General features: G+C 37.2%; 1 protein-coding gene across 1 annotated transcript in view; it reads left to right on the top strand.

Annotated features, from left to right (window-relative positions):
* Positions 1 to 18,508, top strand: part of LOC122787511 (adenine phosphoribosyltransferase-like) — a 201,018-nt gene that overhangs the window by 132,832 nt on the left and 49,678 nt on the right. The window contains exon 3 of the mRNA XM_044054268.1: positions 8,169 to 8,262. Coding sequence (XP_043910203.1) covers positions 8,169 to 8,262 — 94 coding nt within the window. The remainder of the gene's footprint in view (positions 1 to 8,168; positions 8,263 to 18,508) is intronic.

The raw sequence follows: 18,508 nt of genomic DNA on the forward strand, positions 1-18,508 counted from the left end.
TATTGTTGCCAACTATAAGACACCCAGTTCCCCAGATTATCAATTTTGGATAGAAATAAGCTATCTACCTAATATGTTAAAAATACTAAAGACATCAGTTCAAATAATATGAATGTTGAAATATAATATGAACTAAGCACAGCTTATCATAACAATAGTGAAAAACACAAATGCCATATAACTAATGATACAAAGCACCACCAACTAGATGGATACCCATTGTCAATAAAAACATGTAAATTTTAAGCTTCAGTTATGGGTGTTGCCCAAGAAAATGCAATTATTAAAAACACCCTATGAATATAAACTGAGCTCAACGTATGTTGAGTAAAAAGTCAAATATTAACCTTACCTAGCTAAGAGTATAGCCAAATATCTATATTTAGGTTGTAATGCCGAAGCACATAAACTATAAAAAATGTGGTGACCAAGAGAATAACATATAAACCACTATAGGCAGTTGTATATTGGTATACATCCAAAAATGTGCTTCAGTATAGCAAAAAAAGGGGGGTTGTTGTGTTTAACAGAACATATTTTGACAAAAAATGTGTTTTTTTACAAAGACAAATGCTATTTACAAACCAAGGGGACAGCTATGGGTGCATCTTTTGCACCCATATATGCCGATTTGTTCATGGCATACTTTGAAGAACCGGTTATTTACGACAACTCTCATAACATTTACATGGTTGAAATGGACATTTGGTGCAGATATTTGAATGACTGCTGGTTGGCATGGAGAGCAAATAAAGAATACCTTTCGGAATTTGTTTCTTATTTGAACGAAAATAAATGGGGGATTGAATTTTCTGTCAGCTATGATAGAGATAAAATTATCTTCTTAGATGTATTGGTTTGCCGTGCATCTGATCATACGCTGACTACAGAAATTCATCGTAAATTCCCCCAAAATAATTCACTTCTCCATGCAACCAGCTTTCATCCTTCTCACATCTGTAAAAACATTCCCAAATCACAGTTCATGCGCATTAAATGCATTTGTTCTGATCAGCACACTTATAGACACTTCAGAGATGATTTAGTACATCGATTCCATGACCGTGGGTATAAAATGGGTCAACTATTACATACCAAACACACAGTTGACCAGATGGAATGCACTGAATTGCTTCATTACAAAACTAGACACAAATCATCTTCAGTAACACCTAGATTCATCACCACATATGGCCGGAATACCAACATATTGATGCAAATTGTTCAACATAATTGGAACATATTAACATGTGAACCTAGACTTCAGGACATTCTTGGAGACAGATGTTCATTTTCCTTTTGGAAAGGCAAAAATCTATCTGCCTTTTTTAATCACTTTAATCATCTTGAGAAAATAGGTACCAAAAGTATCCAGACCACATTATCCGGGGATCCATTAATTGGTTGCTTCCCTTGTGGACACTGTAGCTATTGTAACATCATACTTAAAACCACCAGTTTCAGCAGTCAAAACACCCCCTCAAGTATTCAGTATAACATTTTTGCTAATTATTCCTCAGATTGAGTCATTTATTTGGCCAAATGCACATGTCCTGCATTCTATATTGGCCAAACCTCCAGACCCTTGAAGCTTCGAATCTCTGAACACTTTAGTGATATCAGACACAAGAGAGACACCAATGCTTTATATAAACATTCTTTGGTACATCCAAAGGCTACTTTTAGTTTTACCATTATTGATAAAATTAGAAGATCCAGGCATAACAAATCAGGTTGGCATAATTTATTAAATTCAGTGGAGAAAAAATGGATTATTAAACTTGGTGGGCTCTTTAAGCCATGTCTGAATGAGCATATGTAATTAAGCACATGACTCACTTGAATATTTAAATACAGGTTCTTTTTTGTTGTTTTTTAAACACTGAAGAAGGCTTTGTTAAATATTTGCTGAAACCGGTCTGTTTTTCAAGAACCTCAATCAATAAATTTATTTTTGAGGTGCCTTGTATTTTGGTCCTGTTTTTATTTGAATACTTTGCTCTTTGGGACCCTGCAGCTGCCTCACTCGCAGAGGTTGTACTATTTGGAGTTTCCTGTTTCTTCTCTACGGTTGGCCTGTGGCACCTTTTGCAGTTTTAACTGCACTATTGGATTTATATATCTTTTGGACCTGTCTTTGGCTGAGTTCACCTATTTGGAAATTTAACTTGCTGTTTGCAGTTTTTAAACAACCTTGGGTACTTTCCATTTTTTCTCAAGAACTATGTAATTTCAAGGCTTTTATGTTTGGCCTGCCTGCCTTGACTGGATTATTATTTGTTAGCTGCCTTTACCACAAACAAAGATGCTTTGTGGCTGATTTGTTGGTGTCTCTCTTCATTGCTTTTTGGCTTAGTTGCTGCACATTTCTCTTCATTTGTTCCAGCAGAGGGAAGTTTAAGAGACCATATTTTTGAGGTTGCCTGTTCTTTTTTCGAAGTTCACAACAAAGTGATGTGTGTTTTTTCAACCAAGCGACACCATTTAGATGTTCGCCATCAGCAAGACATCATTAAGTACTGGTTTTCTTAAACTCTTTTTGTTAACCACTGTGGAGTGTTTTCAGAAGATTTGAATGCATCTGCTGACTTTGGTTTTTTGTTTTCTTGTCTTTATAATAAGACAATCTTTACATGGACTTTTATTAACAAGTTAATATGTTTTTTCTTTATGCTGGGCAAAGTATTGTTCATTGTGAACCATATGAATATTTTCGACAATTGTATTTCGTTAAATATTAATAGTTTAACGGATTGGTTTACACAGTATACACATTACTTTATTTATAATATTCAGCCTATTGTGGACCAACAGTTAATTTAAAGATTGTGTTATACTTCATGTTTATTCGTAAACATTTAGGCAATACCTGTGGGTGAGTTAAATGAAAGTTTTTTATGGTAACAACAGCTTATTATGTGCCTTTGTTAACCAAACAGTTCTACCCCCCCCCCTTTTTTTACTATACTGAAGCACATTTTTGGATGTATACCAATATACAACTGCCTATAGTGGTGTATATGTTATTCTCTTGGTCACCACATTTCTTATAGTTTATGTACTTCGGCATTACAGCCTAAATATAGATATTTGGCTATACTCTTAGCTAGGTAAGGTTAATATTTGACTTTTTACTCAACATACGTTGAGCTCAGTTTATATTCATAGGGTGTTTTCAATAACTGCATTTTCTTGGGTAACACCCATAACTGAAGCTTAAAATGTACATTTTTTTTTTTATTGACAATGGGTATCCATCTAGTTGGTGGTGCTTTGTATCATTAGTTATATGGCATTTGTGTTTTTCACTATTGTTATGATAAGCTGTGCTTAGTTCATATTATATTTCATCATTCATATTATTTGAACTGATGTCTTTAGTATTTTTAACATATTAGGTAGATGGCTTATTTCTATCCAAAATTGATAATCTGGGGAACTGGGTGTCTTATAGTTCGCAACAATACATTTATGCCTTTGTTTTGTTACTAGGGCTCATACAAGATATACAAATCACGATTGTGTTTAACACCAGGTGTGACATTTCTTTATAGCAATTCAAGTAATAGGTGTTGTTTCCACCTTCTTTGATATGGAGGTGGTGTTAGTCCTTATTGATATGATTTTTGATGGCATATTCACTGGTTTACTATACATCCTTGTCACGCCTTGCTATTATGTTCTTTTCTTGTTTTAATAGTAAGGTCAGCATTAATGTCAATATTGGTCCCATTAAGTTTTTTTGGGCTCAATAGTGGACAGTCTTGCTGTTAGACATTTGTTAATAACAAACCATTTATATATGGTTCCTGATGACCGTCACTTTCGCTTGGCCTCACTTTTTTGAACTGCTACATCGGGATTGTTTTATTGTTGTATGACTCTATAGCATCAGAATCAATCTCTACACATTTTTCTATTATTTTTTAGATTTTCATTCCATATTAGTTTGTGCTATTGTACACTTGGCCTAATACTACAATACTTAACACAAATTGTGCATTAATTAGAATTTTTTATACATTTCCACATCACGGGCCTTTCAATCTATTTAAGATTATCATCAGTAAGATTTTAGATCTCGTTTTTTCAGCCTGTTGTCAAATATTACTCCAACTATCATTTTGAGTAAGGAGCCATTAGTTCAGACAGGACCGGCAATAGACCCAATCCAGGTGAATAGTCCCTTTGAGAATATTTTCACATTTACTTATGTCAGCTATAATATTATATTGGTCTGCTGCTTATTGATCCTATGCTGAACCGGCTCAGGTCTATTTAACTTTGGTAATATTTTGGACAGCGGTCTTTATTAATATATTTAAACATGGAATTTCATCATTTAATAAATGGGCTGTCTTCTGACAGAGACGATCTTTCTGTTTTTGGAATTGGTCCCCTTGGTGAAAAGTTGGATGACCTTGGCAACACAGGCCTTGATAAAAATTGTGTAAACATTTTTTCAAATCTTAACAAACATATGAGATCTTTGAGAAATAATGTTTGGCATTACAAACTTTTTCGTGCATATATACTCAAAGGCATCACTCCACGAGGGTTACAAGTACGTACCCAACCACTGGTTAATTCCCCTGATGATCTTCTACTGAAACAATGGAATGAAATTCAACAAGAGACAACCCTGAAATTTGTTGAAGTGCTAGCAAATTTCCATAATAGAGTCATTGAACAAGAAATTAAATCCATTTCTTCTCTTAGTGACAAGGCCAAACAATTTGAGGGTCAGACCATATATACAAATAGTATCAAGAACATAAGCAAGGAACTTATGACATTGGAATCACAGCTTATGGATAGGAAAAAGAAAAAGTTCCAAAGGGATTTAGATGATTATACCAGAGGGGATCCCTTCAGTTTTACGAACAAAAAAAACATGTACGATTTTCTCCTTCGAATCGTACCTATCCCAAGAGGAAACGGACTAAATCTATCCTTAAGAAAGGCACATATAACTATACTGACACTTCAGCTGATGAATATTCATCCTCAAGTCTTGACACTGATTCAGGGGGTGCCACAGGCTCACCAGTATCCAAGAGAAGAAATTCTGTCACCTCACAGGATTTACACGTAGGAGGAGGGGGGGGGGGCAGGAAACATAAAAGATGTGGACAACATGGAAACGCTATTAGAGATGTTTGTGACCAAACAACCACTGTAAACATTACTAATATTTCATCACATGTCCTCTCCTCCTCTGAAATTGACATTCTTAATAAAGGATTATCATTCATCCCTGTTTTTTTTGTTTCTGAAGAAAGTTTTGTTCAAGATATTGTTTCATTTTGTAGAAATCTTAACCTTAATCTATTTTTCCAGGAACAAGAACCAAAGACCTCTGATGAATTTAAATACCATAGGTCTTCGTTCATGCCACCCATGAATCACCAAGCTCTTACATGTTTCAACAAGCCATTATCAAAGATCTACATTTTCAGTTTAGATCAATTCCACCATTACCTAATAATGTATCCAAAATTTGCATGGAAAATATCAACACATTGGCAAACAATCACAATCTAGTCATAATTGGTGCTGACAAAGGTGGTTCTATAGTGATTCAGGATACATTACAATATGATCATGAAGCACTGAACCAATTATCGAACACAAGCTATTACTCGGAACTCACCACTGATCCAACACAAGTATTCAAGGAACAGATTGATTCTTTCTTAGTTTAGCTGTTGTAGAAGGTATCATCACTCAAAACACACAGCATCAACTCACCATTGCCAACCCTTGTTCACAATACATTTATTTCCTACCTAAAATACACAAGGACCTTCAAAACCCACCCGGCAGACCCATTGTTTCAGGTAGAAATTCATTAACAGAACCATTATCTCTATTCCTTACTAAATTTCTTAAGTTCCTTTTACAATGTGTCCATTCTAGAATTCAAGATACCACGGAATTTTTACAGATTATCTCTGATACACAGCTTGAACCCGATTGGTTACTTTGCACATTGGATGTAAAATCATTATATACCAACATACCACATTGGGCTGGCCTAGAGGCGTTGGAATACTGGCTCAACAAAACTGAAATATACAAGCTAGGTTTCAACACCCTTTTGTTGTGTTTAACAGAACATGTTTTGACAAAAAAGGTTTTTTTTTACAAAGACAAATGCTATTTACAAACCAAGGGGACAGCTATGGGTGCATCTTTTGCACCCATATATGCCAATTTGTTCATGGCATACTTTGAAGAACAGGTTATTTACGACAACTCTCATAACATTTACATGGTTGAAATGGACATTTGGTGCAGATATTTGGATGACTGCTGGTTGGTATGGAGAGCGAATAAAGAATACCTTTCGGAATTTGTTTCTTATTTGAACGAAAATAAATGGGGGATTGAATTTTCTGTCAGCTATGATAGAGATAAAATTATCTTCTTAGATGTATTGGTTTGCCGTGCATCTGATCATACGCTGACTACAGAAATTCATTGTAAATTCCCCCAAAATAATTCACTTCTCCATGTAACCAGCTTTCATCCTCCTCATATCTGTAAAAACATTCCCAAATCACAGTTCATGCGCATTAAACGCATTTGTTCTGATCAGCACACTTATAGATACTTCAGAGGTGATTTAGTACATCGATTCCATGACCGTGGGTATAAAATGGGTCAACTATTACATACCAAACACACAGTTGACCAGATGGAACGCACTGAATTGCTTCATTACAAAAACTAGACACAAATCACCTTCAGTAACACCTAGATTTATCACCACATATGGTCGGAATACCAACATATTGATGCAAATTGTTCAACATAATTGGAAGATATTAACATGTGAACCTAGACTTCAGGACATTCTTGGAGACAGATGTTCATTTTCCTTTCGGAAAGGCAAAAATCTATCTGCCTTTTTTAATCACTTTAAACATCTTGAGAAGATAGGTACCAAAAGTATCCAGACCACATTATCAGGGGATCCATTAATTGGTTGCTTCCCTTGTGGACACTGTATCTATTGTAACATCATACTCAAAACCACAAGTTTCAGCAGTCAAAACACCCCTCAAGTATTCAATATAACATTTTTTGCTAACTGTTCCTCAGATTGGGTCATTTATTTGGCCAAATGCACATGTCCTGCATTCTATATTGGCCAAACCTCCAGACCCTTGAAGCTTCGAGTCTCTGAACACTTTAGTGATATCAGACACAAGAGAGACACCAATGCTTTATATAAACATTCTTTGGTACATCCAAAGGCTACATTTAGTTTTACCATTATTGATAAAATTAGAAGATCCAGGCATAACAAATCAGGTTGGCATAATTTATTAAATTCAATGGAGAAAAAATGGATTATTCAACTTGGTGGGCTCTTTAAGCCAGGTCTGAATGAGCATATGTAATTAAGCACATGACTCACTTGAGTATTTAAATACAGGTTCTTTTTTGTTGTTTTTTAAACACTGAAAAAGGCTTTGTTAAATATTTGCCAAAACCGGTCTGTTTTTCAAGAACCTCAATCAATAAATTTATTTTTAATGTGCCTTGTATGCTGGTCCTGTTTTCTTTTTGTTTGAATTCTGTCAGCATGTCCAAACACCAGGGGTGAGTGAGGGTATATTACATGTGTGCAGTGCCATTGCAGGGAAAGCACTACTACCCTTTTTAAAGTGGTTAACGGCTCCATATAATGCTATACCCTAGGCGAAGGTGCTCGTCTGTAGTGTATTTATTTGCTAGACAGAGGTAGTGCTAGAGAAATTTTAAAATAAGGTGCATAGGAGATTTTCTTTCTCATGATGATACAGCTAGTTAGCACCTCTCAGGCTTGGTGTAGGTATCGCTCATATGCTGGTGCTGACTATTAAGTTTTAAACCCTGTTTACAAAAATCTGTGGTTCCTTGTTCCTCATGTAGGTTTTATAGAAAAGGAAATTCCAGGGAAAGAATTTTATTGTGTAAGTGCTCCCTTGCTATTGACTATTTTACTTTAGGGCATTTGAAATGATCCAGCATTTTAACTGGTTAGAGAATTTTGCTTTCAGCTTTTGTATATGTGTATCTAATCAAGATTAATTCTGTTTCTAAAATAATCATATTTATTGCCTGACATGCTATGATATGCTTAACAGCATGTTTCACATTGTCTTTTTTTCTACCAGGCACTACATGAGTGTGTGGAGGACCTTCTCCAACCATTCCAAAATGATGAAATTGATCTTGTTGCTGGGATTGATGCCATGGGATTTATTTTGGGTAGGTACCTCTTGATCAGTCGCACATTCCGCATTAGAAAAGTGGGTTGTATACAAGTACACCTCATTGTTCTTGTTCTCAGATATTGCACAGAGATTTCATTGGACAAGAACTGTCACCTGACCTGAAATGACAGTTTCACTGCTGCTCAGTCAGAAGAAAGAACGAGTTAATACAGACATGGAATCCACATTTACTTGTTTTATTTTACAAGCTTTGTATTTGTATATTAGTAAAGGATGAATGAGTAGCAGAAGAATAAGATATGAGCTGATTTCTCCAAGATACTTTTCAGTACATTGACTCTATTTGCAGGATCACAACTTACTCTACACAGTAACATCAGTCCCCTTAAATAAACATTAACTATATAAATACAGTACTATATGTGACATTCCCCATTACTTTAAATACCTGTGTACTATATTTGCCATTTTTATACTGTAGCATCAAAATACTGTAGACTATCACTATGCTATTTAACTCAGGTGGGACACATAGAAGATAAATCGTCACAGAAAAAATAATTGATACTATTTCAGTGACAATATTTTCAGTCATGTGCATTTACTTGTATCTAAGAGGTTTATTTATCAATTTTCCAAACCTGGGATATTTAGTGTTAAGGGGATAGGCATGTTAAACATTCTACTATTCACATCATGATTAGCAGATTTTACATTATGAGAAGGATGCCCTTCATCAGGATGAAAATCAGACACACTTTTAACAATTTTACTGGGAATTAGAGATAGACTGAGCTAGTTCACGCTGAGAGTATACTTGAACAGCTTTATCAGTGTCTGGTTATTTTAAGAAACAATTCCCTCTGCTGATTAATATCAACTTGTGCTCTAGCCGACTTATTTATGCTTGAACCTGGCACACAAATGCTCAAGCCTTTGCACCAATAAAAAATTGGCAGTTCAGGATAACTAATTGTTATGCCTTGGATTTAACTCTAATTATTTACCTACGTACTTACTTGTGCGTTCAGTCATTCATTCTTTTACCTGTGTAAGTGAACTCATTCAGGGACCCTTTTCAACCACAACTCAAACAACAATGGCAAGGACAGTAACAAGTAAAAAATGAAGGTCTAGGCAGTTGACAAAGATTGCACATACAAAACATTGCATAGGTATTAAACTGAATAAGGATAGTTTTACATTTAATACAAGAACTAAATGTACAATATAGAGGATTTAAATGTCAGCATAAATACAGGTTTGAATGTAAGCATAATGCTCAGTTCATGACACTGCATAATGTTTCTAGAATGTAATGGAAATACACCGTAAAATAATAACCTAGGAATCAGATTTTGAATGCTGCTTAGCTGCATAAATTAACAGTTGTGTTTTACCTTACCAAAGGTTACTTGGCTGATAAGACAGTTTGCAAAAATAGATAAATAAATGAATAATCGTTTTATATTTGCATCATACCTGTTGTCCTAAAGCAGTATCAAACAAACAAAATCTTTAATTTTGGAAATGGACTAGTAATTGTTTAGAACCAAAGAACTAGTCTACAATTACATCGGCCCATATCTGTGTAGCACTTGTGTTTACTTGCTTTAAACAGATGGTCTCTCTGTTTTTTTAGTAAGTCAGTAGTTGGTCTATCTTCCTAATGTCCTCTGATTCCAAAGTAATATTGACTTATTTTGCTCTTTCCTTTTTATTGTAAATCTGAAAGATTTTTTTTTCTTTTTTTATCAAAGAAATACTTCTACTTATATTGCCTCTCTTGCAGAAGTTGTTTGGTAGTTAGTCTGCACTGTTGGAATAGAGGGATAAAGCCCTGAGTATAGCCCAGGCAACCCCAGTATGAGTATCATGTCAGGCACTTGACAGCATAGGCAGAGAAATGTACCTATCCTGCAGGAGTGGTAGGCACACACACACACACGCAAACTCACATGCACACACACGCGCGTGCGCACACACACACACACACACACACACACACACACACACACACACACACACACACACACAGACACACAGACACACAGACACACAGACAGACAGATAGACACACACACACACACACACACACACACACACACACACACACACACACACACACACACACACACGCACACAGGGCACATTGGCACATTGATCTTCCTGGCAGAGACTGGCGAATCAATAGAGCATAATGCTGCCTTGTGGAGAGCAGTCTATCTTGCTGATGTCAAGCCTTATGTGGAAGTGAGGGTCCAGGTAGCACTGCCACTCACTGCATGCCCTATACCTGTCGTGTTAATTAGCATGACCATGTACTTCTCAACTGTCCAGTACTTACTGTAAAATACTAACTTCTTACACTAACAGGATGCCACAAAATTATGAATGACCCCTTTAATTCATGATTTTTTTCAGTTATTTTCCCTTGCCAGCCTCACATCATCAGATGACACTTGTAGCCCCATGACATCAGCGACATCAAATGGAATAACATCACTAGGGCCACAACCAGTTATGAGGTGCAGTGTCTCAGTAGATTGCAGTATATATTGTGGGTCATTTACAAATTAGGAATGTGAGCACATTCTGTAAAGAAATGCTTAAATATGCTTCTTCACAAGCTGGGTGCCTCTTGGTCTTATGAATATCATGAACAGTTTGACTAGAAAACAACAGAGGTGAGAGTTTTGTATAATGCAGTGCTATATCTGTAACCAAACAAGACAGTATGAAACAGTTTGTTTAACTGACTGCATGGTCAGAGAAAGAGAGGCTTGTTACAGTAAACTTGAAAAGGAGATTTACAGGTTATATCAACACTGATTATGAGCACATGCACACTTACCTGTTTAAATAGATATGATGAATAAATTACATTTTGACAAGTCAGAGGGTCATTACCTGATGGGCCTATGGTAAGTATTGCACAACATTAAATATTAAAAAAAAGTTCTGCATCAGTGGAATGAGTAGGGATTTTTGCAATGTCCTAAGATGTGAATTCAAGTTGAAGAGATTTGACTTGTAAAATGTAGCAATGTTCAAGACAAGTATATGTATTTATGATTATGTATGGGGAAAAAAGACTTCATATAAAACAGCATGGATGATGTGGATTAAATCGCAAACTCTGTATTTAAGTTAGTGGAAAACAAAAGAGAGCAGACAGTAATGTAGACTGATAATGTGAGGGTGAACTAGAACAAAAGGAGGCTAAAAGAAAGATTTGTGTGTGTGTGAAACACATTGTGCCGGTTTCAGAAAACTTTGCCCAATCACTTTAAGTGCATTTGTGTGATGAGCAACCACGTTTAGGGTGGCTGCGATTCAGAAAACCCAGTTACATTGTGTGGCTAAGCCAAATAATGTGGTTTGGCCATGTTATTTGCTACTTACTGAATAATAAAGTGTTGCATATGATCATCATCATCTTTCGGCTTTTCCCGTTAGGGGTCGCCACAGCGGATCATCTCTTTCCATTTCTTCCTATCCTCTGCATCTTGCTCTGTCACACCAACCGCCTGCATGTCCTCTCTCAAGACATCCATAAACCTTATCTTAGGCCTTCCTCTTTTCCTCTTACCTGGCAGCTCCATCCTTAGCATCTTTTTCCCAATATACCCATCATCCCTCCTCAGCACGTCTAAACCAACGCAATCTCGTCTCTCTTGCTTTGTCTCCAAACTGTCAAACATGAGCTGACCCTCTAATATACTGATTCCTAATCCTATCCATCCTAGTCACACCGAGTGCAAATCTTAACATCTTTAACTCTGCCACATCCAGCTCTGACTCCTGCCTTTTTGTCAATGCCACTGTCTCCAACCCATATAACATAGCTGGTCTCACTACCCTCTTGTAGATCTTCCCTTTCACTCTTACTGGTACTCGTCTGTCCCAAATCACTCCTGACACTCTTCTCCACCCACTCCATCCTGCCTGTACTCTCTTCTTCACCTCTCTCCCACACTCACCATTACTCTGAACTGTTGATCCCAAGTACTTAAACTTGTCCACCTTTACCAACTCTACTCCCTGCATCCTCACCATTCCTCTACCCTCCCTCTCATTTACACACATATATTCTGTCTTAGCCCTGCTGACCTATGATAATGAGGCATAATAAGATGGCAGAGTGATTCAGAGATGACTAAATGTTGCTCATCAGTGCTGTGCTCACTTTAGATTTGAATTTGGCCATATACCCATGTTCAGATAGAGAGCATCTCACAAGTATGCTTGAGGCTGCCACAACCTCTGTAATTGTGTATTTGCAAGAGGGTGTCATTGCAGTTGTTTTGCCCAATGGTGCATGGCATTGCTTAGGACACCCCCATAGAAATATATATATATATATATATATATATATATCTATATATATATATATATATATATATATATATATACACACAAAAATACTGTCAGTGTGTAGAAAATAATCACCAGGCTATGTAAATCCAGAGGCAAAACAACTAAAATAAAAAGAGCAGAGCACAGTTATCACCATTTGCACAGGTGAGTAAGGGAGCTGGCTGTATCAGGAAGTGCACTAGAGGAATCACTACACAGGCTAGAAATCTGTGCTCTAAAGCTTCTTCCTTAGCACGATGAAGCTGTCTGCCTGTTGTCATGTAGATTCATCTCTCTGGGCATGATGATTATGCTAATTAGGGCTCATCTTAATATTGTTTCTGAATCAAATTTGTGCAATGAGCAAACCTGGTAAACATTGTGGATCTTTCTACTCAATGCTGTGAGCACTTGCGGGCAGCCAATTATTTTAGGGTTTAGAAAACTGTCATCCCATATTTAACCATCATCAGATGGAATCACTGTAGACCATGCATTCTGTCATCCCATATTTAACCATCATGAGATGGAATCACTGTAAACCATGCATTCTCATAAGCATATACATAGATGGAGGACTGCTATGTTTCACACCTTAAAACTTTACTAGAAACAGACAGGTTCAGGGAAGTAAATACTGTGGGAAGAAATAGCCAGGGAATTGTTATGGCTAGGCCTGTATAGGCCCTAGGGCCGATAGTCTAGTACCAACCTATGAACCTATGAACAGTAATACAGTACCTAATATTAAAAAAGCAACATCAAAATTAAGAAAGACAATAAAAACGAAAAAAAAATAGCCAAAATGCCAAAGGAGGGCAAACATTTAATTGTGGTTTTTGTTCTTGCTCTCCTGAGTTCTTCATACAGTACCTAATATGTTATGAGTTTGCCATGTGTCTCCCAAGTTAGGTGCTAGTTCATGCCCACCATTGCAGGTAGGACATGTGAGAACTGTTTTGGATGCCAGTAATGTGCTATTTCCCTTGAGATCCTTCAAGGGGAGGCACATGGCTGGAGAAGAAGAGGCTAGTGCTGCATTAGAGCACAAAGGTGTTATCAGGTGGAGTCCAAGAGTTTTCCTGACATCGTCCATAAAGAGTACAGCCAGAGGCTTCTGCAGAAGGACTATAGAGGGTCACAGTATAAGGCTGATGTCTAGTATAATTTGTACAAGATTGTCACTCATGCTGCTGGCATCCCATGCATGGAGGAACAGTGCCATCACCATTACAGTGACATGAGGCATCGCAGTCCTGACCTCCTTTGCCAAAGGGAGGAAGACATTAAGGCATATTCGCCACCTCTACACTTTCAATATATCATCTTTAAACTACCAAAATAATCTGCTACTGTGTGCCACCTCAACATTTTCATTGTACCCTTTCTATGTTTCTGGTCTCTGTCAAAATAGCAATTAACAGGCAGATGCACAGGAGCAGACTGGAGCATACATGCTGTTATAAATATGTCTGGATTTTAATAGTAACAATAGTAGGTATTAAAAAAATTATGTATAACTTGATCACAAGTGCCACATCTGACAGTAGTGGTATAGAGAAATGTATGAGTATGACTATGCAATGTTAGAAGTGTTTCTTCATGCCTCCTCCTGTATAGGTGGACAAGTGGATGTTAATATTAAGTGTCTTTCTTCTGTCATTGGATTCAGTTCATACCCCCTCCCCACTGTTGAGATCATGATAAAAATTTTATGTGTATTTTTCTGACTAGTAGTATCACTGTAGCAGTACATGGTCTATAAATGTCAGATCATGATGATTGCTTTGCTGGACATTTCAAAGCTTACAGCAGGAATTGTTGTCATTCAAATCTCTCGTGATTGAAATATGTCTTCCAAGCAGCATGTTTCCATTCTATATGTAAACATTGTAAAAGGAGTGCCAAACCACAGACGGAGCCAAGAAAACTGCAGGCAGCAAAAGTACAATGGAACACGTAGTTTATTACATCCAAAAAAGTAAGCGCTTTCGCGTAGGAAATCCCACGCTTCTTCAGACAATTGTCTGAAGAAGCGTGGGATTTCCTACGCGAAAGCGCTTACTTTTTTGGATGTAATAAACTACGTGTCCCATTGTACTTTTGCTGCCTGCAGTTTCTGCTCCGTGGTTTGGCACTCCTTTTACTATTTGCATTTGGACTTTTGTTTCTTGGAAGGAGTTCCATTTAGCAGCGAGGTTACTTCCTTTTGCTTTTTTTTTTATATGTAAACATTCTCAGACATCAAAATGCATCTCTGACCACAAACACACATTGGTTTGGCTAATAAGCCGCAGCCATTAAACTTCTCTCTCAAATACTACATGCCAGAATGGGCTGTTGTTTTAGGCCTCCCCTGCATATAAATGCTGCTGACATCCATTATTATTTCATGCTTTCCAAAGAGTATTCTGCTTAACTGTATCATTATCATAATCACATTGTTAAATAATTAAATAAATAACTAGTCTGAATGCATTTTTCATTGTGTTTGTATTTCACTCCCCCCCACCCTCTTTGTCACTACCCTTTCTCTTAGATATATATATATTTTTTTTTTTTCTCCTCATTTGTCTTACTGTTATATTTAGTAGCACAGTGACCTGCAACCAACTTTACAGCAAGGCCTGTTGTTCCCCCACAGGTGGCAGCAGTAGTGCCACCACCTTCACTAGCTAAAGCACGTAGTACATCTGGGTCCCAGCCTGCCACAGTTAACTTCATACTCCCTGCTCTACATCTACCACACCATCTGGTAGCCTTGCACTGGAAGCTGGTACAGTGGTACCCAATAATAGCAGCATGAGTGGAGGTGTCACTTTTGTCAACCATGGAGGTTGGCAGATATTATGGTGGATATCAAATACAACTTAAAAAAACAAAAAAACTTAAAAACCCCCAAAAAAATAAATAAGTGTTTCATTAAATTTGCTTACTTCTTGGATCGGTGGTCTTGGTGGTATTTTATTTTGGTGGATATCATTGACAGAAGGTTAGATCCCTTCATCAGTTTCATTAAGTCATATTGATGCTCAGCTCTGGCTCCATCTTCTGAGCCAGAGCCATATCAGTACCCTGATGAGAAATCTCCAACTGTGTTTCATCTGGCAGACACTCCATCTGAGAATGCCCAGTATTATCTTCCAAAGAGGTGTTTCCATCCCTTTCATGTCCATGGCCAAGCATGTTGCTATAAAAATCTACTCCTCACCATTGTCTTCCCTCAGTCTGTCTGATGTCTCCTTTAGCATTGTGTTTACCCTCCTTCATTGTGTTACCCCACATCCTGTTGGTCTTGTCTGTATTTTCCCACTACCTAACCTCCCCCTTATCTTCCTCTTACTTTCCTTCCTTCCTTCTCCAGATTTTCTTCTGTTACAAAATGGGCCCTCTCCTACAAAAGAAAAGCTTATTCATTCTATCTCAACTCCATCATGCTCATTCCTTATTTGCTCAGCTCCTGTTCCACTTCCTGCTTATTTTCTTTTTTCATCTCTGTCTTCTGCTCCCTTTGAACCTTTAATTTGGTCAAAAAAATAGATAAACACACCACACTCATCTTCAAAAAGGGGTTGCATAAAAAGTATATTTTTTGGTTGTACTTAAACAGTGGGTCACAGAGAACACGCTCAATGTGTAGGGTCTATATCACGCTGTCGAACTCTTAAAAGTTTGAACATCATATGGTCAACACCATATGATCGGACTTTTAAAAGTTCGAACGTTTTAACAGAGATCCCTGTACAGTGCGGAATAGGAAGATTTCCCTTTTCTGCACTGTAGTGCGATCTTGGAGTTGGTATATTTAAAGAGTGGGGGGTGTGGGAGGCACAGCGTCCCACATGGGGGGTGCAGGTGGGCTTGCCCCCCTGCTTAAACCGTCCAGGTAGGTTTTTTTCTTTGGTTTATTTTTTTAATTACATTTTCAAACTTTTGAAAGTTCGATCATATGGTGTCGACCATACAATGTTTAAAATTTTAAAAGTTCAATTATGTAATATAGACGCAGTGTGTATATACAATCAAAGAGAAATGACACCTCATTGTATAACAAAACTAAAATCCAGTCTGTCACATGCTACACGTGTTGCCATCAGTCACACAAATGAGTTGAGTGCTGTTGTGCAACAGTTGTCGAATATGAAATGGAACAACACAAAAAGCATGAAAGGTGGAAGACAAACACTTCAAAGGACAAAAATCCACCTGGTCATGAACAAGCCAACCACTTGACAAATGAATGCCCCAAGCTGTTGCAGGTAAAAGTATTTAATCCAACAAAGTGAATCAAGTGTACAAAGCAGTAATCTGGCAAGTGCTTTCGTCCCTGTAAATACTGGACTTTATCAAACCAAAGTGCTTCCCAGCATACTTCTTTATATGATACATCCAATCAAATTATAACACTTCATAAAACAAACAACAACAATTGTTTAAAAGTAAAGTATACAAAACTCTACAGCTTACTATAAAAGTTAAATACTAAAAATCATGTAGGTTTATAAACTAATAAAAAAATCATTGTCTATAAAACAAGAGCTCTATCCTTTAATATTGGGATTACATTTATTGAGTGGTTGGCTTGTTCATGACCAGGTGGATTTTTGTCTTTTGAATATGAAATGGAGTAAAGCTTATGCCCTTATTCAAACTGTTGCCATGGCTTAGCTTGTTAATGTCTTGCTTTGGGAACTGTCAATGCACTGAGTGGGGTGTTCCAATCCCCAATATTTTACTTTCTCTCTCCATTCTATGTATAACATTCCCATGATAGATGTTTCCTTGACCACTTCAATATGACCACTGCAGTAGTTCCACTTGTTAATGCTGTCTTTAAAAGACTCTTACTGAAGAGAATCCTGCATTCATTTTCCTTGAGGCCTGTACTTTTGATTTCTGCTTCTAGTCTGTTTTTGTGTATAATTCCCCTGATGTGTGTTTCTCTGACTCCCTTCAGTTTTACTTCTGCAATGGCTCATGTTGTGAATGATGTGTTTAATAGACTGTCACTGAACAGGGTAACAGGCACAAATCTCATGAGGGAAGATGCATTGTTTTTCACTGTATTTACATTATAGTACAGGTACCTGAATAAAATAAAATATGATGATGTCTGGAGTGGAACAGGTTAGTACATCATGTTTCTTTACTGCATCCCCTGTCCTTTATCAGTTTCACATTATCCATGTTAAGGTATTTCATATGGATATCTGTGTGCATGTATCATACTTTCTTCTCCGTTGTGTCCTGCACCCCTGCTACCTTCATTAGCCCCCTGCGAGGTCTTTTGTCAGTTTCTGTTGTTTTATTTGCCCTACTACTGCTACATTCAGCCCTTAAGACTCATAGACTTACTTTGGTTTATAAAACATTTGTCTACATATCTTTTGCCTTAAATCACAACAGTAATTTAGCACCTTAGTATTGCCATCTGTGTGTGTGATTGCTTGATGACTACACTAGGCACTCATGCACAGTCATTGTTTAGAACAGCTGCTCATACTTTACTTTTGCCAGGGGTTGGTCTAATACAATCTACCCATGGGTGCCTCCTGAAACCATGATAAGTAGCTGCTCACTGTGCACATTGGCTTGGCCACATGCATTCATAATGAGCCTTGGAGCTTGTCCTGCACGCATAATAAACAGTGTTGGCTTGGCCATGACCACTGATGAGGCATTTCTAAATCCGCAGAATTATTGTGGTATGTGTGGGAGGCTTGTTATTCACAGATGTAAAAGTTACAAAGAGCTGATTAACTGTTCTGTGCTGTTTGGCTTATGGATAGAAAAGTTGAAACATTTCAAACTGTAACTTAAGTAGTATGAGACCTTCTGTATTTCATGCTGATATGCATGATGTCAGAAGGAATCATCAAAATGAAATAAAAAATCTAAGTTACAGAATGAATGATAGAAAA

The sequence above is a fragment of the Protopterus annectens genome, chromosome 13.part0, assembly GCF_019279795.1.
Source record: "Protopterus annectens isolate FY-2018-M chromosome 13.part0, PAN1.0, whole genome shotgun sequence".
NCBI classification, from domain to species: domain Eukaryota; kingdom Metazoa; phylum Chordata; order Ceratodontiformes; family Protopteridae; genus Protopterus; species Protopterus annectens.